Source organism: Rhinolophus sinicus, linkage group LG11, assembly GCF_036562045.2.
Source record: "Rhinolophus sinicus isolate RSC01 linkage group LG11, ASM3656204v1, whole genome shotgun sequence".
Taxonomy (NCBI): Eukaryota; Metazoa; Chordata; class Mammalia; order Chiroptera; family Rhinolophidae; genus Rhinolophus; species Rhinolophus sinicus.
The window spans coordinates 20,906,934-20,925,980 of record NC_133760.1 but is presented as its reverse complement, the minus strand read 5'-3'; the positions used below and the strand labels follow the sequence as shown (position 1 = coordinate 20,925,980).

The 19,047-nt window shown below is 53.3% G+C and overlaps 1 protein-coding gene across 5 annotated transcripts in view; it reads left to right on the top strand.

Moving 5' to 3' along the window:
• Positions 1 to 14,036, top strand: part of NECAB2 (N-terminal EF-hand calcium binding protein 2) — a 32,110-nt gene extending 18,074 nt beyond the window's left edge. For 2 of the 5 annotated variants that reach the window (XM_019743715.2, XM_074314520.1), the window contains exons 6-13: positions 1,192 to 1,328; positions 3,820 to 3,938; positions 4,149 to 4,228; positions 7,951 to 8,004; positions 9,047 to 9,159; positions 11,946 to 12,023; positions 12,658 to 12,749; positions 13,454 to 14,036. In XM_019743715.2, coding sequence (XP_019599274.2) covers positions 1,192 to 1,328; positions 3,820 to 3,938; positions 4,149 to 4,228; positions 7,951 to 8,004; positions 9,047 to 9,159; positions 11,946 to 12,023; positions 12,658 to 12,749; positions 13,454 to 13,482 — 702 coding nt within the window. In that variant the 3' untranslated portion in view covers positions 13,483 to 14,036. The remainder of the gene's footprint in view (positions 1 to 1,191; positions 1,329 to 3,819; positions 3,939 to 4,148; positions 4,229 to 7,950; positions 8,005 to 9,046; positions 9,160 to 11,945; positions 12,024 to 12,657; positions 12,750 to 13,453) is intronic. The other 3 variants (XM_074314518.1, XM_074314519.1, XM_074314517.1) reach the window with 3 other exon arrangements.
• Positions 14,037 to 19,047: the final 5,011 nt, after the last annotated feature.

Sequence of the window (19,047 nt, the reverse complement as noted above, 5' to 3'; positions counted from 1 at the left end):
CATGTTTCCCATTGTGCAATTATTGTTAATTAATTCCCAGTCAGAAGTGATGGATGGTTTAATTTGCTTTCCTTGAGAGAGCCCTGTGTTCCCTTGCCTTGCCAGAAACTAGGCAGAATTCCAAGGTTCTCTGGGGCAGGTGGCTCTGGAAAGTCAGCTCTTGGCAGAAGAGGCCAGGAGACCAGCACAGGGTTTGCAGGACCTGCCTCTCCCAACACAGTGTCGTTTTGCTCTCATCCTCAAGTGACCTGGCCACACCAGAGCCTTCTCCCTTCCAATGTAAAGTTTTTTGCAACCAAAAGGAATTCAGTTGGATCCAGAAACCCTAAGAAATCTCTTTGCTGCGGTATCTTGACAAAAGGGGAAATTCTGTCTCACATCACAGAGCGAAACTCGTAGAAAACCCTCTTCATCCGTCTTTTCTCTGGAGTTTCTCTCTTCATGGTCTGTAAGTCTCCCTCCCTCAGTTTCCCCCCAGATTCCCCTCTCGCCCTTTCCTATGAGGCCTGAGTCTCAAGCACTCTCCTTGGGGAGCCAGTTTAAGCTCTCTGGCTGCTTTTGATTCTCTTTTATCATTTCTCTGAGTAGCAGCGTGAAGGCCCAGGGGCCCAAAGAATCCTCCTTGGAGGAGGAATGGGGCAAAAGAGGTGAACTCTTCTCCCCTAATACTTTATCCCTGTCAACAACAACACCAAGAACACCACCACTAATTACCATCATCACCACCATCGTATCACCACCATCATCGTCACTGTCACCATCACCACTGTCATCACCATCTTTACCACCACCTTTGTTATCGTCATCACCACCACCACCACCATCATCTTTATCACAACAGCTACTGTGTATTGAGTATTTGCTATGTGACAGGCACTGTGGGAGTGTTTTATATACATTTTGTCATTTAATCCTCACTATGACCTTATGCGATAGATACTGCAGTAACTCCTAGTATAGCCACAGAGATCATAGAGCTAGTAAGTGGTAAAGCCAGGCTTCGAACCTTGGGCTCTGAGTCCACAGCCCCTGCCTAGCCTCTAAGATACAGAAGGCAGTGGAGTGGGGTCCCCCTTCCCATAGCAAGGCAAAGACACCGACTCCAGTGTCCCCCCAAACCCTGTGCCAGACGCTACCCCAAGTTCCCTCCCCAACCCCTTCCCTCTTTGTGCCCTTCTCTTCTCTTCACAGGTCTATGAGGGCGGGAGCAACGTGGACCAGTTTGTGACCCGCTTCCTCCTGAAGGAGACAGCCAATCAGATCCAGTCACTGCTGAGCTCTGTCGAGAGTGCCGTGGAGGCCATTGAACAGCAGACCAGCCAGATCCGGTGTGTCTGGAGGACTTTGTAGGGTCACATGGGGGTATGCCACACACGCACATGTGCCAACTTACTGCTTGGTAGGGACGTTTGTGAACTTGAGAGCTGGGCGACCTAGGGCAAGTTGCTGCACCTCTCTGTGCCCCTGTTTCCTCAACTGCACAATGGGGACAATTATATACCTACCTCCTCAGTGATTGTGCAGATTGAATGAGATCATCTATGCCTAGAAGAATGCCCGGTGTGCGTGCACTACACACATACAATACATCCATCCATACAGTTACGATTGATTATCTCCTAGACGTTCATCAGTGTTGCCCCATCCCCATACTGCTCACTCATTTTTGGAAGCTGGAAGTAAATTTTGGAAGCTGCATGTGGTTACCACAATGGGAAAACAAGCCTCCTGTGCCATCATGAAGTAGCTGTAAAACTAAGCACCTGCGGTTGCCTGCAGGCTGCTCCCTCTTTGCTAGAAAGAGACTGGGAGATCATAGAGAGGCATTGAAGACAGAGTAGCACCAAATCCGACTCCCTCGGGATTGAAAGAGAAGTGCAATGGAGTGATTGTCTCACAGGCTTAGTTAGTGTTATTTAACGCCTTGTTTGCGTGTCCTCAAAGCCATGGAAAAGCACCTCGGGTCCCCCACCCTTTGCTGGGGGGTGCTGTGTGGGGGCAGCAAGACTGGTGTCTAGAGGGGAGTACTTCTCTGGCTCAGTAGTGCCAGTTCTGGGGGGCCACGAGCCCTCGCATTTACTGCCCCAAGTTGAGACAAACTTCTCTTGGCCTGTTCTTTCCAGAACAGCCGATGTGCCTGGCATAAGGGGATATAAAGAAATACAGATAGATGGGAGCAAGATTCAGGTGTCTGGGCCCAAGCGTTACTGAGCCTTGAATTTCTGTGTGTGGCTGCGGGTTCCCCAGGCAGAGGTCTGGCATGTCATGATGTCGGTTGCTATGGGGGTGGGGGTTTGAGTGCATGTGATTTGGTTGAGGGGCTGGTCCCAGTTCGATGTGATTGCAAAGCTGCTCAATGATACTGTTCCCGGAATGTGTTTGCTCTGAGCACCTGCAGCCAAATCACCTGGGAAATGAAAAATATAGACCCCTGGACCCCAGGCCATGTCCACTGGGTTAGGGTCCCTGGGAGCTGAGCCTTGCATCCGTGACCAGTCTTGTAATTCTCAGCGTCCGCCAAGTTAACAGCCACAGTTCTAGAAGCGGACCCTGAGATTTCCTTCCTTTTTGTCACTATTTTAAGTAAAAACTTGCCATTCTTAGCCTGCCATAGACTAAGATAAGACAGAGATAAGACTGCTGCATGATTTTCGTAGCTGATTTCCTGCACTTGGCCCGTTCCATTACATGTTAGCTGTTACACCACCCACCCCCACCCCGGGACCTGACTTTGGAACATTGGTGGCAGGGGTGGCACGTCGCAGAGGAGAAACATGTCTGCTCCACACACACTCCCACCTCAAACCGCCTCAGACCTCAACTATGTTGGCTCCTGGCTTCGAGTCCCCTTAGGACATCCTGTTTCCTAGTCACAAGGATGTCGTGTTCCAGGCACCAACAGCTGGTTCAAACCCTGCTGCCCAAGGGACTCCTGTTGCTTCCCGCCAGGATTGACACCTCAGAGACTCTGACAGCCTTTCCAGTACGGTGGGGGCGTCGTGCTTGCCCTTCTGCACAGGGGGAAGGCTTATGAGCTTTCAGATGCACAAAAGCAGTGCTGCCCAAAGGGCTGGGCACAGGGCGTGCTGGCCATGCACACGGGAGCGTGCGTGTGCGGTATGTGGACACACGTGTTAGTTCACAGTGGAGTGCCTGTGGTGAGTTTTCCAGCATCCCTTTGTACTTGTGGTCACACATTCACCAAGCATTGGTAGAGTCCCTACTATGGTGCCAGGCATAGTGCTTGGTGACCTGTGAGTGCGTCTCAGGGCATGTCAGTATGCAGGGCAGGGGGGCAGTACGGGGACAGGAGATGGCACCTGGCCCCTCTCTCTAGGGCCTGGCTGAGGTCAGGATCACAGATTTCACTGTCCTGTTACATGCCTCCTCTCAACCATGTCTCAGGGATCCATTTTTCAGGGAGAGGACAAACCCAGCGCCCCCCACCCCGCAAACAGCAAACTGGCTCCTAGTGCGGCCGGCAGGGAGTGGGGAGGGAAGCTGTGAGCCACTGGGTTGGGGGCAGGGACCTGGACATGAACCTCCAGGGAACTGGCCCTGGGTTGTGGAGTTCTAGAATGCGGTTGAGTTCCCATCCTGACTCAGCCCCACTAGCTCCGTGGTCTTGGCCAAGTGGCCTGCCTGTGGGCCTTGTTTCCTACTCTGGGAAACAAAGGCCGCAAGGCTCCCTTCACAGGGATGGTCTCCACCTCCGTTTCAGCCCACAGTCAGTGCTTAATGTTTGTCAAAGCTGCTGAAAGTGGTCAGGGTTCTACAGCCTCCCTCATAGTGTGTGGGTTCCCCCCACTCATGTTGTAGACAGAACCACAGCACACCCGGCCACGGCATGGTGGAGACCTGGTATGGAAGCCCCACTCCCCCGTACGCCCCCAACCACAAGCTCATGACCACAGAACAAGAGAAGAGCCTACCTTCTGGTGAGAGAGTGGGGTGGCCCAGGGTGAGGGGCAGGGGTGGGCACTGGGTTGGGGTCCTGGGAGGAATCTGCCAGTGGCCCAGATGGGGCCTCTGAGTGGGACTGGAACTAGGAGGGCTGGGGGCAGATCTGGGCCCCTGGGGAGGTTGGGAGCTCCCCTCCCCCAGGCCTGGCCCTGCCCACCACAGGCATCTCTGTCGCTCTTTCCAAGTCATTTCAGACCCCAAGGAGGAGGGCCTGGAAGCCCAGATCAGCCGTTTGGCAGAGCTGATAGGACGGCTGGAAAACAAGGTAAGGTCACTGAGCCCTCACCTCTATCCCTCCACTCTCCCCAGATCCCCAGGGAGGGCAGAGTTAGGACAGGAGTTTGGGACAGAAGTCAGGGAGCCTTGGGAAGTCATCGCCCAGTGGATTGTGGAAATGCAGAACACGATAGGGACAGACCCTGGAAATACGTCCATTGTTCATGCCCAAGGAGAGGTCCCTGGGGTAAGGAGGAGCTGTGGCGGGGTTAACGGGCAGTGAGGAGGGGCGTCTCAAGTAGATAGTAGTCAGCAGAGCCACGGATGGCAAGGGGACAGAGCTTCAAGGAGGCTTTAAGGCAGCTTGGGCAGGTGGAGCCGAGACAGCATGGAGGAGGGATGGTGACATCCCAGGAAAGGTCAGTAACAATCTGAGTGACCAGCGGTGTACAATCTTTTACATACAATATGGTGCCTCCACAGGTGATAGGAAGTGACTCAGCTTTTACAAAATCACATTGTCAGAGAACGTGTCATGACTCAGTAGGTACAGCACAGCTGTATCAGTCTCCCAGGGTTGCCATGACCACATACTACAGGCTGGGGCTTAAACAACAGGTGTTTATTGTCTCACAGCTGAAGGCTACTGTGTTTCCCTGAAAATAAGACCTAGCTGTACCATCAGCTCTAATGCGTCTTTTGGAGCAAACATTAATATAAAGCCAGTCTTATTTTACTATAAGATTGGGTCTTATATAATGTTATATAATATAATATATAATATATAATACCGGGTCTTATATTAGTTTTTGCTCCCAAAGACTCATTAGAGCTGATGGTCCGGCTAGGTCTTATTTTCAGGGAAACAGAAGTCTAAAATCAGGACATGGGTGGGGCTGCTTTCTTCTGCGGCCTGTCTCCTTGGCTTGTAGGCTGTCTTCTCCCTGTGTCCTCATAGGGTGTTCCCTCTATGTCCTGATCGTCTCTTACAAGGACACCAGTCATTGGATCAGGGGGCACCTATGTGACCTTATTTTAACTAAAATATCTCTTCAAAGGCTCTATCCCCAAATATAGTCACATTCTGAGGTACTGGGGATTGGACCTTCCACTAAGGGTTAGTCCTTCAATTTGGGGAAGACACAGTTCAGCCCACAACAATGACCATTTCTTGGAAGAAATGCAGGTTGCCTTAAAGTTTACCAATGGGCTCCGGTATCAGACTACCCTATTGGAATCCTGGCTGATCCACTTCACAGCAGTGTGACCTTGGGCCAGTAACTTACCGTCTCTGAGCCTCAGATTCCTCCTCTAACACAGAGAAAATAATCAGAATCACCCCTCACAGGGTTGTTGTGAGGAGTAAATAAAACGATGTCTTAATGGCTTAGCACAGAGTCTGCTATGTAGTTAGCATTTAATTAGCAATGTTAGCAATTAGTGTTAGACAGTCTGGTGCCCAGACCTACAGATGCGCACATCCTAGCCATCTCCCTAAGTAAACTAAGACAGCAGGTAGCACAGAGCCCTGAGTGGCAGCGATTTTACATTTCCCCAACTTTTCTGAATTTCTTACATCTTTTGCTAAAGGGCAAAAATAAAAAGTACTTTGTGATGGGTTTTGGGTTTAGTTCTTAGGGATTCGTGGGGGCAGGGGAAGACCAAGGCAGCGAATTGGAGGGGAGTTACAGGGAGGCGACAGCAATCTCATCTGCAGGGCTGAGGCCAAGGTGGGTTTCCCCATACCCCCCCCCCCCCACCCCTGTTTAGAGCCGGCTGCTGAGTAGGAGCGGCTCTCTGGACCCTGTGGCCCGGTTGTCATAACAACTCCACAGGCGCCTCCAGAGGGAGGCTCTTTGAAGTTTATTTTTAGTGCCCCAGTCGCCTTAACAACCAGCTGGCTAGAAACTGGAGTACCTGGGCGTCCTGGAAACAGGGCGGATCCCTTCTTGCCAGCCTCTGATTGGCCCAGGGCGCGAGCAGGGGCCAATCCAGGTCTAGCTCCGGGCCCTGCCCTCCGTGGGCCCACCTGAGCCCTTCCTGGGCCTAGAACCTGGAAAGCTGGGTCCGCCAGGCTGGGAGAGGGTAGAGCAGACATAGGTGCCACCGTGCCTCCCTTTCCCACCCGTCCCCTCATCCTCAAGTGTCCCTGCCAGCCAGGAGAAGATGGGAACCAGTTGCAGCCCCTGCCCTCCGGTAGCCTACCTACCCCTTGTAAAACAATGGAAAGAGACTTGCCTCTAGTAGGCACACCTTGGCCACCTACAAAGCACGTTTATACCATGGGCACCTTGTATCCCCAAAATGTCAGTACCTTCCCTAAGATCGGCTGTTTAATGTACAGGGTCCCGCGCAAAATGAGCCTGCAGGGCCCCTTGTTTAAACATTAAGAATTTCAAGGTGGAGACAGCACAGGTCACCGATGCACACACCTGCTGCTGTTTTCCTTAAAAAACAGCTGATGTGCTTGCGTGAGGAAGACCTGGGTGTGCAATTTCGCCAGACACACAGGCTGTCCTCAGGGATGGTGGATGGGGGGGGGGGGGTGCCCAAGTTGAAGGAAGAACACTCATGATTCTGTGTGTCAGGAGGAGAGAGGCCCCAGGTTCAAACCCAGGCTCAACACTTAACCAGCTTTTGTGGCCTTTGGAGCCCAGGATCCTTTGCTATGAGTGTCGTGTGGGAGACCCTGCTCGCTGCGCCATTTGTCATGCAGGGCATCCGGCGGGGTCTCTGCTCCCGCTCCCCACAAGAGAACGCAGGACATGGTGAGGCCAAAAAGGAACACCCACGGAGCCATAAGTAGGGGAGTTATATCACTATATTCTCGTTGGCGGCATCCGCCTCTCTGCAATCCGCTCTTGTTAGCTCAGCCACCATCTTCTTGCTAGCACCCATTTGCTGCTAGCGTAGCCACAGCAGTTATATTAGTGGCCAATGGCTCACTGGTTACAGCTGACGGCCAACTAGCCACAGCTGATGGCCATCCAATCACAGTTGATGGCCATTTACTACCTGAGCCAGCACCTTTCTATGTGAGGCCGAGAGCCTGGAAACTGCTTTCTGGTTCTCTGTCCCCACAATGAGACAGTGCCCACTGAGCATCTGTGAGATTCTGGGCCCTGTTCTAGTTACCAGCATGTGGTCGCAAGCAGCATGCACAGGGGTCCTGCTTTCCTGGAACTTAACAGTGGGGTAGCCTCCACCTCAGGTTTCTGGAAAGTTAATGTATTTGTAAAGCTTTAGCCCAGGGCCTATGGAAGGCCAGTGAGAACAGACCACCCTATTCAAACCATTTGATTTATGGGCACCAGGGGTTGAGATTGGGGGTGATTTGTAAGTTGATGGGGAATCGCAGGGTTGTTAGCAGTTGTGGCAAAAAAATAGCATGCTGGATTCAGGATTCATGAGTCCTCATTGCTGCCTTTCCCCAAACCTCCAACCCCCAGCAACATGGAGCTTCCTTTGTACCCTCTGCAGTAGGTTTGCTTGGTCTCTGTGGCTTCCAGTGCCCCCAGATGTCAGGGCCAGGAGGGATCTCTGCCACTTCCTATGGTTGGTCTCCCAGCCTGGCTTCCTGGGTCCCCTGGGAGCCAGCACTGGGCATGGAGGGTGGACTGAGCCCTGTCCAGGAAGGCCTGGCCCCTGGAAGCCCCCAGAGCCCCTGGGACCTTGGGGTGGAGGGGCCGGAGCTCTGTGGCAGTCCCAGAGGTCTCCCTGGCAGAGGTAGCCTTTGTCCCCAGCATCACGTTGTGTGCCTTGCCGTTTCAGACCCTCTGGTTTGACTTGCAGCAACGCCTCTCAGATGAAGAAGGAACCAACGTGGTGAGGACCCCTCCCCTGAGGCCTCCTTTTCCCTCTTCTGCGGGCCCATCCCTGCCTGAGCCAGGCCTCGGGATGCAGGTGGCTCAGTGGCCCTGCGACCCTGCTCCCAGGGACCACCGGGAGGGGATATGCAGCCCCAGCACTCAGTCACCTGCCTCTCCCAGGGGTGTTCTTTGAGACATCAGGGCTTTGATCACAAAGTTTGGCCTGGAGCAAAGTAATTAACAGGATGGTGACGTTAAAACACTGGTTTGATCAGAAACTAATGTTTGTTTTTTGATTTTTTTATTGGGGAATATTGGGGAACAGTGTGTTTCTCCAGGGCCCATCAGCTCCAAGTTGTTGTCCTTCAATCGAGTTGTAGAGGGCGCAGCTCAGCTCCAAGTCCAGTAGCCGTTTTCAATCTTTAGTTGGAGGGGGTGCAGCCCACCATCCCATGCGGGAATTGAACTGGCAACCTTGTTGTTGAGATTCGTGCTCTAACCAACTGAGCCATCCGGCCGCCCCTCCAGCAGCTCAGCAGCAGCTCGTTGTCTTCAATCTAGTTGTGGAGGGCGCAGCTTACTGGCCCATGTGGGAATCGAACCGGCAACCCTGTTTTTCAGAGCTCACACTCTAACCAACTGAGCCATCCGGCCGCCCCATCAGAAACTAATTTTGCAGATCACTGTTTTGTTGTATCTTGAACCTGGAGGCCTTGCATACAGCTCCGGACGCCTGTAGAGCCTCTTTAAACACCCTTGTCTGTTTTTCAGCATTTGTGGGACTACTTCCTGCATTTGGCTTTTTAACTTTTAGTTCTTTTTTAGCCAGTTTTTATGTGTAAGAACAAAATGTTTTTGTGCATGTGGGCTTTTTGGGATTTTATTTTGACCAAATTATTGTGTCCTCTCTGAAGGGAGGTCTGGGGATGCTGGGTCTTGAGCTGTGCCCCTGGGGCTGAGTGGGGTCCTGCAGGAGGAGAAGGCTGTCAGGGCCCCCGAGGTGTGGCTGGATGCTAGGATTGCCGGCACCCCTGCTCACTCGCCCTGTGGCCCCACAGCATCTGCAGCTGGTCCGGCAGGAGATGGTTGTGTATCCTGAGCAGCTGAGTGAGTTCCTGGATTCCCTGCGACAGTACCTGCGGGGCACTGCCGGAGCCAGGAACTGCTTCCAGTGAGTAAGCTTCTGGGCTGGGTGGGGTGGTGGCAGGGAGCTCTGTCTGGGGGTGGAGGACAGGGTAGGACCAGTCTCACCCCTGAGCACGACCTACACCCCAGGGAAGCACCTAGAAAGACAATTAGGAGAGTGGGGTTCCAGTCCTAGCTCAGGCTCTTCTCCACTGTGCAAATAGGGCGAGTGACTTCCTGTCTCCAACCTCAGCTTACTCATCTGTAGAGTGGGACCACGGACTGGACCCATTCCCTGGGGTTGTTGGAGGCATAGACAGAATAATGAATGTGAATGGCTTACTTAGGCCAGTGCCTGGTGCTTAGTCAGTGCTTGCTCAGTGTCAGCCACCACTCTTACTGTGTGGCTGCCCCTGGGGGCCTCACCCCTGGTCCGTGCTGCACAGGTCCCTTGGCAGAGCTGAGCTAGATGGCCATGGCCACGACTGAGTGAGCCACAAAAAATGACAGCCCTCACCCTTGCTGGGGTGGCACCAGAGGCCTGATGACATAAGCAGCCAGACCCTCTCCCCTCCCCGTTTCAGGCCTGCCCATCCATGCCCAGGACAGTAGCTACAGCCTCTGGCTCACTTTTTCCACCTTGAGAGCACTGTGCCGTCACCCTGTTCCCAGGGCCTGCTGGGGGCCAGGCCCCAGGGATACAGCCATGAATTAGGTGGCTGTTCTTGCTGGACGTTTATTCTAGGTGGCTTAGACAGGTAGCCAAAGAAGGGGGATTCTGAATGGTGATGGGTGCTGTGGAGGCCAGGAAGCAGGGTCCTCCACGGATGGGGCTTTGGGGAGGGGCTCCATGTGCACTGAGGCCTGAGTGCTGAGCCCCTAGACTGCAGAGTCTGAGCAAGAGCAGTCTGGGTGGGGATCAGCTGGTGCCGAGACCTGGGGTGGTAGCCAGGGTGCCATGTTTGAGAAAAAGCACGTTGCTGGTGTGTCTGGACAAAGTGACCAGGGAGGCGAGGGCCAGGGGTGGCAGGCAGGACCCACTCACCTCTGCCCTGCTCATTTGGAGTACGATGGACTGTGTTAGAGATGTATAAGCAGGCGGAGACACGGTGTGGTCTCCTTTGTGTGCAGAAGGGTGACCAGGGAGAAGCCCTGCAGTCACCCAGGGAGGGGGTGTGGCTTTGGTGCAACCTGGGCAGAGCTGGGAGCCGTTCTGGAGTACAGTTGATGGAATTTGCCAGTGTTTGGGAGAAGGGGTGTGGAAAGGGGAGGCAAGGCAGAATCTGAGATTCTCTGGCTTCAGAAACTTGCTAGAAGCTAGAGGAGTCAGGGAGGTCAGGTGTTTTGGTATGGGGGAGTCACGCAGGCCATTTGGGTCACATGAAATTTGAGGTGCCCGTTGAAGTGCCATTGTAGGAGTGAGGAGATGCTGGGAGAGGGCGGGCTGGGAGTGGTGGGCATGCAGATGGCACCTCAAGCCTCAGAAGCAGCGTGCTCACTGCAGGAGGGAAGGTGGCAGGAGAAGGCGGCCCAGGGCTGGGTAGGGCGGAGTGGGGTAGAGCAGTGAGGCCTAACCGCCCCTCCTGTGCACACAGGTGGCACATAGTAGGGCCTGACACTCTGTGTCCTCCCTATACCCCCAGCCTGCCTGCCTGCATCTTCCTGCCCATCCAGAGGCACCCCTCCAAATAAAACCATCAGTGCATCGTCAGCTAAACACATGCAATCACCATGATTGCTCTCATCTTGCTGCAGTAGCCAAACTTAGATGCACCAAATTGCTCTCATGATCTCTGTAACAGAGAGGGAGGCCCAGAGGCAGCACCTCTGAATCTGATGAAGGGCCGTGGTTCTCTCTGATTAGTGGGCCACCCGTGTCCCCAGTCCTCTCTTTGAATTACAGACCTATAGCTCCACGTGTAATTTTAGCTGGAGCATAATGAACTAATGATACTATTAGCAGCCTTGTTTCCCCACTTCTATCCTGGGTGGCAAAACCTGGAATTGCCTGTAATTATACAGCAGATGCCACCCATGACAGAATTCTCCTCCTCGAAGAATGTTCGGGGATTCTGTTCTGCTGAACATCTGAAAAAGAGAAGCAGCCAGGAGATCAGGCAGGAGGCCAGAACGGGCAGTGTTAGAAATAATGTAATCTTGGAGGTCAGCCCGCCGTCCGCCCAGGCCGGCCACATGCTTGGAAGCCTCCCCTTGCATCCTCCCCATCCAGGTAGCACTAGTCCTATTTAAAACGAGGTGAGTGGTCTGCCGCTGTCACACAGGTAATGCAGGAGTGACGTGGTACCTGGCCTGCAGGACCACTGACCCAGGGCAGGGCCCTCCCTCAGCCTCGGTTGGGCTAATTCTGACTCACAGGATTGTTTTAAGGGTTAAATGAGGTGATGGTCATGAAAGAGAGTGTGGCCGGAAGAAATAAATATTAAGCCTTCAAAATGACATTTCATTATAATTCATTCAACAAACACGTTTTGGCCACTCTGTGGGGCCAGGTCTTACTCTGGGTGGTGGGAATCAATCAGACTAGATGGCTGGTCCTGAAGGCTCTGGGTTGTTCCAGTCAGAAAGGCAGCAGCATTATGGAGAGCGGCCTCAGGGTGGTGACAAGCTGGCTGCCTGTCTTGGAACACCCCTCGATGCCCCAGCTTCTGCCAGTCTCGCATTTCCAGAGTCTTAGGGTATCCTGTAGCCTAGCTCTGGGGACACCCAGTCCGGGCTCGTTTGAGGGCAAGGGGAGGACATGGTTCCAGAGGGGCCAGGCCCGTGGAGGCCCAGGCAAGTCCACTGACTCTGGCTTCTCCTCACGCCTTGCAGCATCGCCGCCGTGAGGCTGTCGGATGGCTTCACCTTCGTGGTCTACGAGTTCTGGGAGACGGAGGAGGCATGGAAGAGGTAAGCATGACCATGCCCTCTGGCAGCAGGCCCGCAGCAGTTGGTTAGGTGAGGGGATGCGGAGAGGTAGAGCCGCCCTGGCCCCCCAGCACGTGTCCCAGATATCCTGGGAAGGGGGGCTGAAGGGGAAAGACAGGGGAAGGTAATAATGAGCCCAGTTTCCAGCAGCATCCACCCCCCAGAATGCGGGTCTCATTGGCTGATGCGTGCCCGTAAGCCAGTGGGAGACAGCATTTCTCAGCATGGGGTGTGACCCCCTTATCCCACTCAGCTGGGCTCTGAATCCAGGTTCCTGGCCCTGAGAGCTGAGGCCAAGGCCCCTTCTGTTTGAAAACTGCTGTCCCGAGGGATAAAAATCCAGAAAGTAAGTTACTTCATTAAGGACGCTCCCTGGGAGGCAAGAAACAGGCGGTTCTGCCCCCAAACCTGCCATTCACTCTCCAGAGCCCCCGCTTTCTTACGTTCAAGTGGTGGCTCTGAGCCCCAAGGTTGGCTGGCTGGTGTTTAAGCCTCCCCCCGACTCCCCATTCCCGGGCAGAGCCGGAATTAGAATTGGACCACAGCCCGAGCTCCTGTCCCAAAGGTTCCCGTGACCCCAGCCCCAAGGACTCACCGGTGTCCCCCTGGGTTGCAGGCACCTGCAGAGCCCCGTGTGCAAGGCGTTCCGGCACGTCAAGGTGGACACGTTGAGCCAGCCTGAGGCCCTCTCCAGGATCTCGGTGCCAGGTAGAGGGCAGGGCAGGCAGAGGGCCTGGCACAGCAGTGGGGGATGGCATGGGCCCCTGGTTCCCACGGGAGCAGCACCCGTCTCCAGCAGAGGTGGCTGAGTCGAAGGAAGGGCAAGACCCAGATCTTCCAACGACCTTTTATTCTGCTCCCTTAGCTGCCAGGAATTACAGTTCACAAATGAGTGCCCCATGGTGATGCCAGGTGTGCAAAGAGGGTCCTGGAAGTGGGGAGACCAAAGGCAAGAGTATCAGGCTTGCCCCAAGATAGAAGGACAGGGCCAGAGATAGAAGGTAGCCATACAACCTTAGAACAACCGGAGAGGCCGCAGGTACAGGGCCTCAGATGAACTGGTGGGCCTGTACCAGAGGCCTAGAAAATGCCCCCAGGGCAGGCCTGCCATGGGTGCCCCTACCCACATTCACAGCCTACTGACATCACCTCCACACCCCTCAAAAGGGCCCAAAGCCTTCCTTCATGCCCCTTCACCCCTCTACCACTTGCAGGCTAGCCCCCAGCCTGGCAGCCACAGAGTTGGCACCGGATGAACGAGGGGGTGTGCTTGCAGGTGGTGCTGTCCTGCCCTGAGCAGATGTGTCCAAGGGTGCAGGAGCGGGAAGCCTCCCTTGGCCACAGGGAAGGGGCGGCCCATCCCCAACAATCTCGTCTGCTTAACGTGTCTCTCTCCCCCACCCCCTCACTAGCTGCCTGGTGCACTGTGGGCCGAGACTGACAGCTCCCCGATGCCCTGTGGATGAGCCTGGCACCCTGCCCTCTCCTTATAAAGGACGTCCTCTCTTTTCTAGAAACTTTGGTATATGAGCTGTCTTTTCAATATAGTTCCAGACAAGAATGTATGTTCCCGCTGTTTGAAGTGAAGGTGAACCCCCTTCCCTGGCATTCCCCCCCTCCTACCCACCCCTACCACCCTGTGTTGGTAGAGCAGCATCTGAGCTGCTGGGACCCTGCTGAAACCAGAGGCCTGTGGTGACGGGGAGGCTTCCTGGAGCCAGCACCCCTACCCCTCACCCCAACCAAATGGCCACGCATGCCCAGTGCCCCACCACATGGCCTACTCTGGCCTCAGCAAGACTCACCTCTCCGCCAGCCACCACTTCACCCACCCTCTCTTCCACTCCTGGCCGACATTGCTCTACCTGGTAGGAGCCTGTAGTACCCGACCTAGGCCTGTGCCGAGTCTGCACGCGGCAGTAGAGCCCACGTAGCCAGTGCCATATTAGGCAGCCGCCGCTGGGACAGGCACCAAATAAACTCCAGTTGGAAATAGCTGTGTGTTGTATTCATTTCCCACTTTCTAGTTGGTAACAGCTGGAGGAGTAAAGCCGGCAGGATGCATGGGGCCCTGAACCCCTTATTAGCCATGAAACCTGGACCCCGACCCCCAGAACTTCCATTTTCTCATCTGGAAAATGGAGGTGCTAACCATGAGATACATATTTTGACAAATAAGTTCATGCCCATTGCAGAGTTCGCGGATCCCCAAGACCAGCCTCAGGTTCAGTAAGTCACTAGACGGCTTCACAGAACTCAGCAAAGCCTTTATACGCACGGTCACAGATTATGGCAGCAAAAGGATCCAGACTAAAAGCAAAAGAAAGAGATGTGTGGGGCAGGAGAGACCAAACGCAGCACTTCACTGTCTCCTCCCAGTGGAGGCATGTAGACAGCACCCATTTCTCCTGGCACTAATGGGTGACATTATGCAGAGTATTGCCACCCAGGGACGCTTACCAGAGCCTCGGTGATCAGAGTTTTCACGGGGGATCAGTGGTGTAGACATGGCTACCTTGACCTCCAGCCCCTCTGAAGGTCAGGCTGATGCTATGTGGCCCAAGGCCCCAGGTAAACAGACACTCATATCAGGACATCTAAGGTCCTAGAGGTCACCTTCTGAGAGGTGAGTGCAAAGGCCGGACCTCAGGGCATAGTTCATCCTTTCCTGCACACCTGTCCATGAGGTCTGCCTGTAAGACAGGAGACGGAGACCCTGGACTGGACATAATGTTTAAATCCTGTTCTAGAACCTTTGTGACATCCCTGCTTCCATTTCCCTGTTCTGGTTAACAGGAAAGACACTGTACACAAAAATCTCAAGGGACAAAGAAGGAAAGAGCCATGGGTCCCTCACTTAAGGCAGTAAGGCAGATGGGGGACAGCTTCCAGGAGCAGCCAAGGCCTAGGGAGGAGGGAAGGAGAAAGGGAGGGAGGAGACATGCCCTAAAATGGCAGCAGTGGGTGGGGCCAGTGGGAGCCCTGGGGAGGCAGGACCAAGGATGTACATCTCTTTCCCCTTGCTCTGAGCCTGGAGCAGCCAGCCTGTGGAATGGGGTTTGTTACTAAAGCATCACATTGGCCGAGGTCTCTGCCCACACTGTCCTGCCTCCTGCGGGTGCCTGGAACCTTGACACCCCTGTTCCCCAAGGCAGGTCCCACCCTCCTGCCTTGGGTCCTGCCACCTCCCAGCCACCTCCTCACTGGGTTTGATTCCGGCTGCTCATGCAAAACCAGTGAAACACAACGTGGGCTTGTAGGAGAGTAAAACACAGATTCAAGTTCCAGCTGTGTATCTCTGAGCTGAATCTCCTTGCAACCACCCTCTCAGAGACTATTTCTCATCTGTAAAGTGGGCAGAAGACCCCTACTTTGAAGATCAGGAACTGTTTGGCTCCTGAGAATGCCACTGAACTGGGTCCTGCTGGCGGCAGCAGCAAGCATAAGAGCTGCCCCCGCCTCACCCCACCCCACACCACTGCTGGTACTGTTCCAATCAGTTCAGCAACTTAAAAATAATATTCTCAGGGGGCTGAGGCTCTTTGGGGTGCAACTGAAGAACCCCATCAGCTGGGCATGTTACATTTCTGCCACACCTCACACCCAAGCTCTCCCCACGCTGTAACATCTCTGCTGATGGTGGCCCACGAACACTTAGAGCCTGTTAGATTCTGAGTGGGTGGAAGCAGGCTCTGAAGCAAACGAATTTCAACCCTAAAAGGTATGAGAGCTCCCATTTAATTTACACTTCAGTGCCAGGCACTTGGCAGGCACCATCTCCCTCAATGCAACCTGTGCCATACTGTGATCAGCAGGTGGGGCGATGGAGACACAGAGAGGGCAAGTAACTCACCAGAGGTCACACAGCAAGTGGTACCACTTATATCCAAGCCCAGAGCTACCTGCCCCCAATCCTGTGCCCTAACCACCACACCACACAGCATAGACACATGAGGAAGAGCAGCTCCACATTAATACGTTAAGATCCCAGTGAGGTTCCTCAAACAGTTAAAGACAGAATTAATGTGTGGCCCATCAATTCCACTCCTGGGTCTATCCATGTGTAGTATGCCCCAAAGAACTGAAAAGATGCATTTAAGCAAATACTTATGCACAAATGTTCGTAGCAGCACTATTCACAACAGCCAAACTCTGGAAACCAACCCAAATGTCCATCAGTGGATGAATGGACAAATAAAACGTGTTCTATCTATACAAGGGAATATTTATTCAGCCATAGAAAGGAATGAAGCCCTGACACATGCTATAACATAGGTGACCCTTGAAAACACTATTCTAAGTGAAAAGTTAGTCACAAAGGACCACATGAGTGATTCCATTCATACAAAATGTCTCGAATAGTTTGTAGAAACAGAAAGCAGATTCTTGGTTGCCAGGGGCTGGCGGGGAGCGGGAGTGACAGCTAATGGGCACGTGGCTCCTTTCTGGGGTGATGAAAATGTTTTGGAACTAGACGAAGGTGGTGGCTACATACACTGCGAATGTACTAGATGCCACTGAATGGTACACCTCTAAGTGGATAATTTTAATGTTACATGAATTTCACCTCAATTAACAACAAGAAATAATCTCAACTCACCTGCATTCAACAGTCTGCATCCTTGCCATGTCCAGGTCCAAACCCAAACCATCCCCGGGAGGCATTCAGAGGCAGTCCTGTGTGGGAGGTGGGCAGCTCCTTAGGCACTGGGGGCCGGCAGCACCCTGGGCTGGTGTCCGGGAGCAGTAACTTGGAGGCACCGGAGCCAGCAGGGAGGTGCTTCCCCAGGATACACAAAGCCCCCTGCAGCCCATGTCACTCAGAGCAGAAGAGGTCACTGATAATACAAAGTGACACTTGGCCACATTTGCAGCTGTTACATGAGACGTACAGGTCTCTACCCTCAAGCACAATTGTCGTCACTGACGAGGAACGTGCGACAGGCCAGCTCATCCTTGTGGCTATCTTGGGAAGGAGGGGCCGTCCTTAGCTTTGTGCTAGAGGAGCACGTAGAGGACCTAAACCAGGTTCCAGAAGGAGGAAGGGAAGAGGGTGGCTCAGACCTAGGACTGAGAAAAGATACCAAGATTCAGAAAAGCACTGAGTTTGTCCTGTGTTAGCAACCTGAGGACCGTGAGATGTGCAGATGTCACACAGCTGGTAAGTGGCAGGCAGAGTCAGCTCAGACCCAGGGCCCGCGCTTGAAGTTCAAGGATGCCACTTCAGCCCTCCTTTCATTTAGCTGCTGTCAAAAACTTGAGGGAGCTACTTAGGACTGAAGCAGGACAGTCCAAGGGACAGCTCCAAAGGATACCTTCCTTTACTAGGTCACACACCAGAGGGTGACATCCCAGCCTGCATTTCTTTGACTGCATTATGTCCATGGTTGCTTTGAGGCTCAGTTCTATGCAGATCACATCTGTACCCGTCACAGATCAAGATGGAAACTACTGTCCCCAGGGGTGATATTTGTCACCCCTTAAAGAGCCCCACCCTCATCTCTTCTTAGCATTTAGTGCTATTCTACTTCCTTCCTGATGTGCTTTCCTGCTTTGGGGTGGGCCCTAGCATCTTATTTCTCTTTTTCCCTTGGCTTCCAGGAAGCTCAGTATACCCCTGCTAATGTCAACCTAGGTATTCTGGAAAGAAAACCATTGCATGGGTCCTCCACTGGCTGCTACAGATACATGATCACCTTTAAGCCTCACAGTTAGCCCACATCGCATCATACACAATAAGCCTCCTGCATTTTTCTGGTAGAGAAACCAATTCTTAGAAGAGGTTCATAAACTTCCCAAACCTTGAGATAGCAAATGTCAGAGCCAGTGTTCAAAAGTAATAATCTGACTCCAAAGCCAGTTCATACACTGCCTGTTTCTTCGCACCCCACTTACGCCATCATGCTTTGTTCTTACCCATGACTCTCTGTGAATGGTCCCAGCACAGCCCCAACCTTCCTGGCCAGTGCCCCAACACTTTTAGGAAACACACAGGGTACAGCTAATAAACGACTGACTAGCCATTCTCGCTGCTGGCTCTGGGGTGATAAATGCTCCATTAAAGCAGTTCTGCCCCAGCACATGTCCTTGCCTGGGAGGACACGTGACCACTGCACACAGAGTGTGGCAGGTCGAGATGGGGGCTGGTCAGAACACTTGGATAAGGGTCCTATGTCACCCTCACTGGGCCAGAGTCTACACTTGCAGCCATAACTTCCTGCCTCCACCAGCAGCCAGGAGGAGGGCAGAGGGCCCATCCCTGCCCTCAAGGTTGGGCACCCCAGTTCCCACACCCTGGGCCACGTAAGGACTGGAGTGTAGAGTAGAAAGGAAATAGATGAGAGAATTTAACCCAAAAATCAGTCCCTACCTCAACTCTGAACCTCTCAGGACAGGCATCCTTGACTTTTGCAAGCCTCAGTTGCCTCACCTGTAAAATGCACAAGTTTGAAAACATGCTAAGTTATGTGAACTGTTAAGAAGAGGCAAATCCATAGAGACAGAAAGTAGATTTGGGGCGGGGAGGCAGGGCGACGGGGGAAAGAGGAGTGACTGCCAGTGAGCACAGGGTTTCTTTGGGGGTGATGGACTGGAATTAGATATGGGTGATGTCTACACAAACCTGTACATCGACTAACACCCACTGAATTATACACTTTAAAAGGGTGAATTTTATGGTATGTGAATTATATCTAAAAACAAATGCAGGTGGACAGGCTAGAGAAAACAAGCAAACAAACAAAAACAGTTGTATCACCACCGACCTCACAGTCATGTACACATTACACGACATGACAAATAGAACCTACCCGGAAGGAGTTGTCCTCGAATGTCAGCCCATGGCTCTGGCGCCGTTGGCTTCTATCAGATGTCCCAAGGCGGAGAAGAGTGGCCTGAATCCAGCAACACCCACGACGTCCACTGGCCTGAGCGGGGTCGGTGCCGGCGAGCACAACAACTTGGAGAAGCAACTGGCCCCTGTCTGCCTCCCCCATCTCCTCCCCAC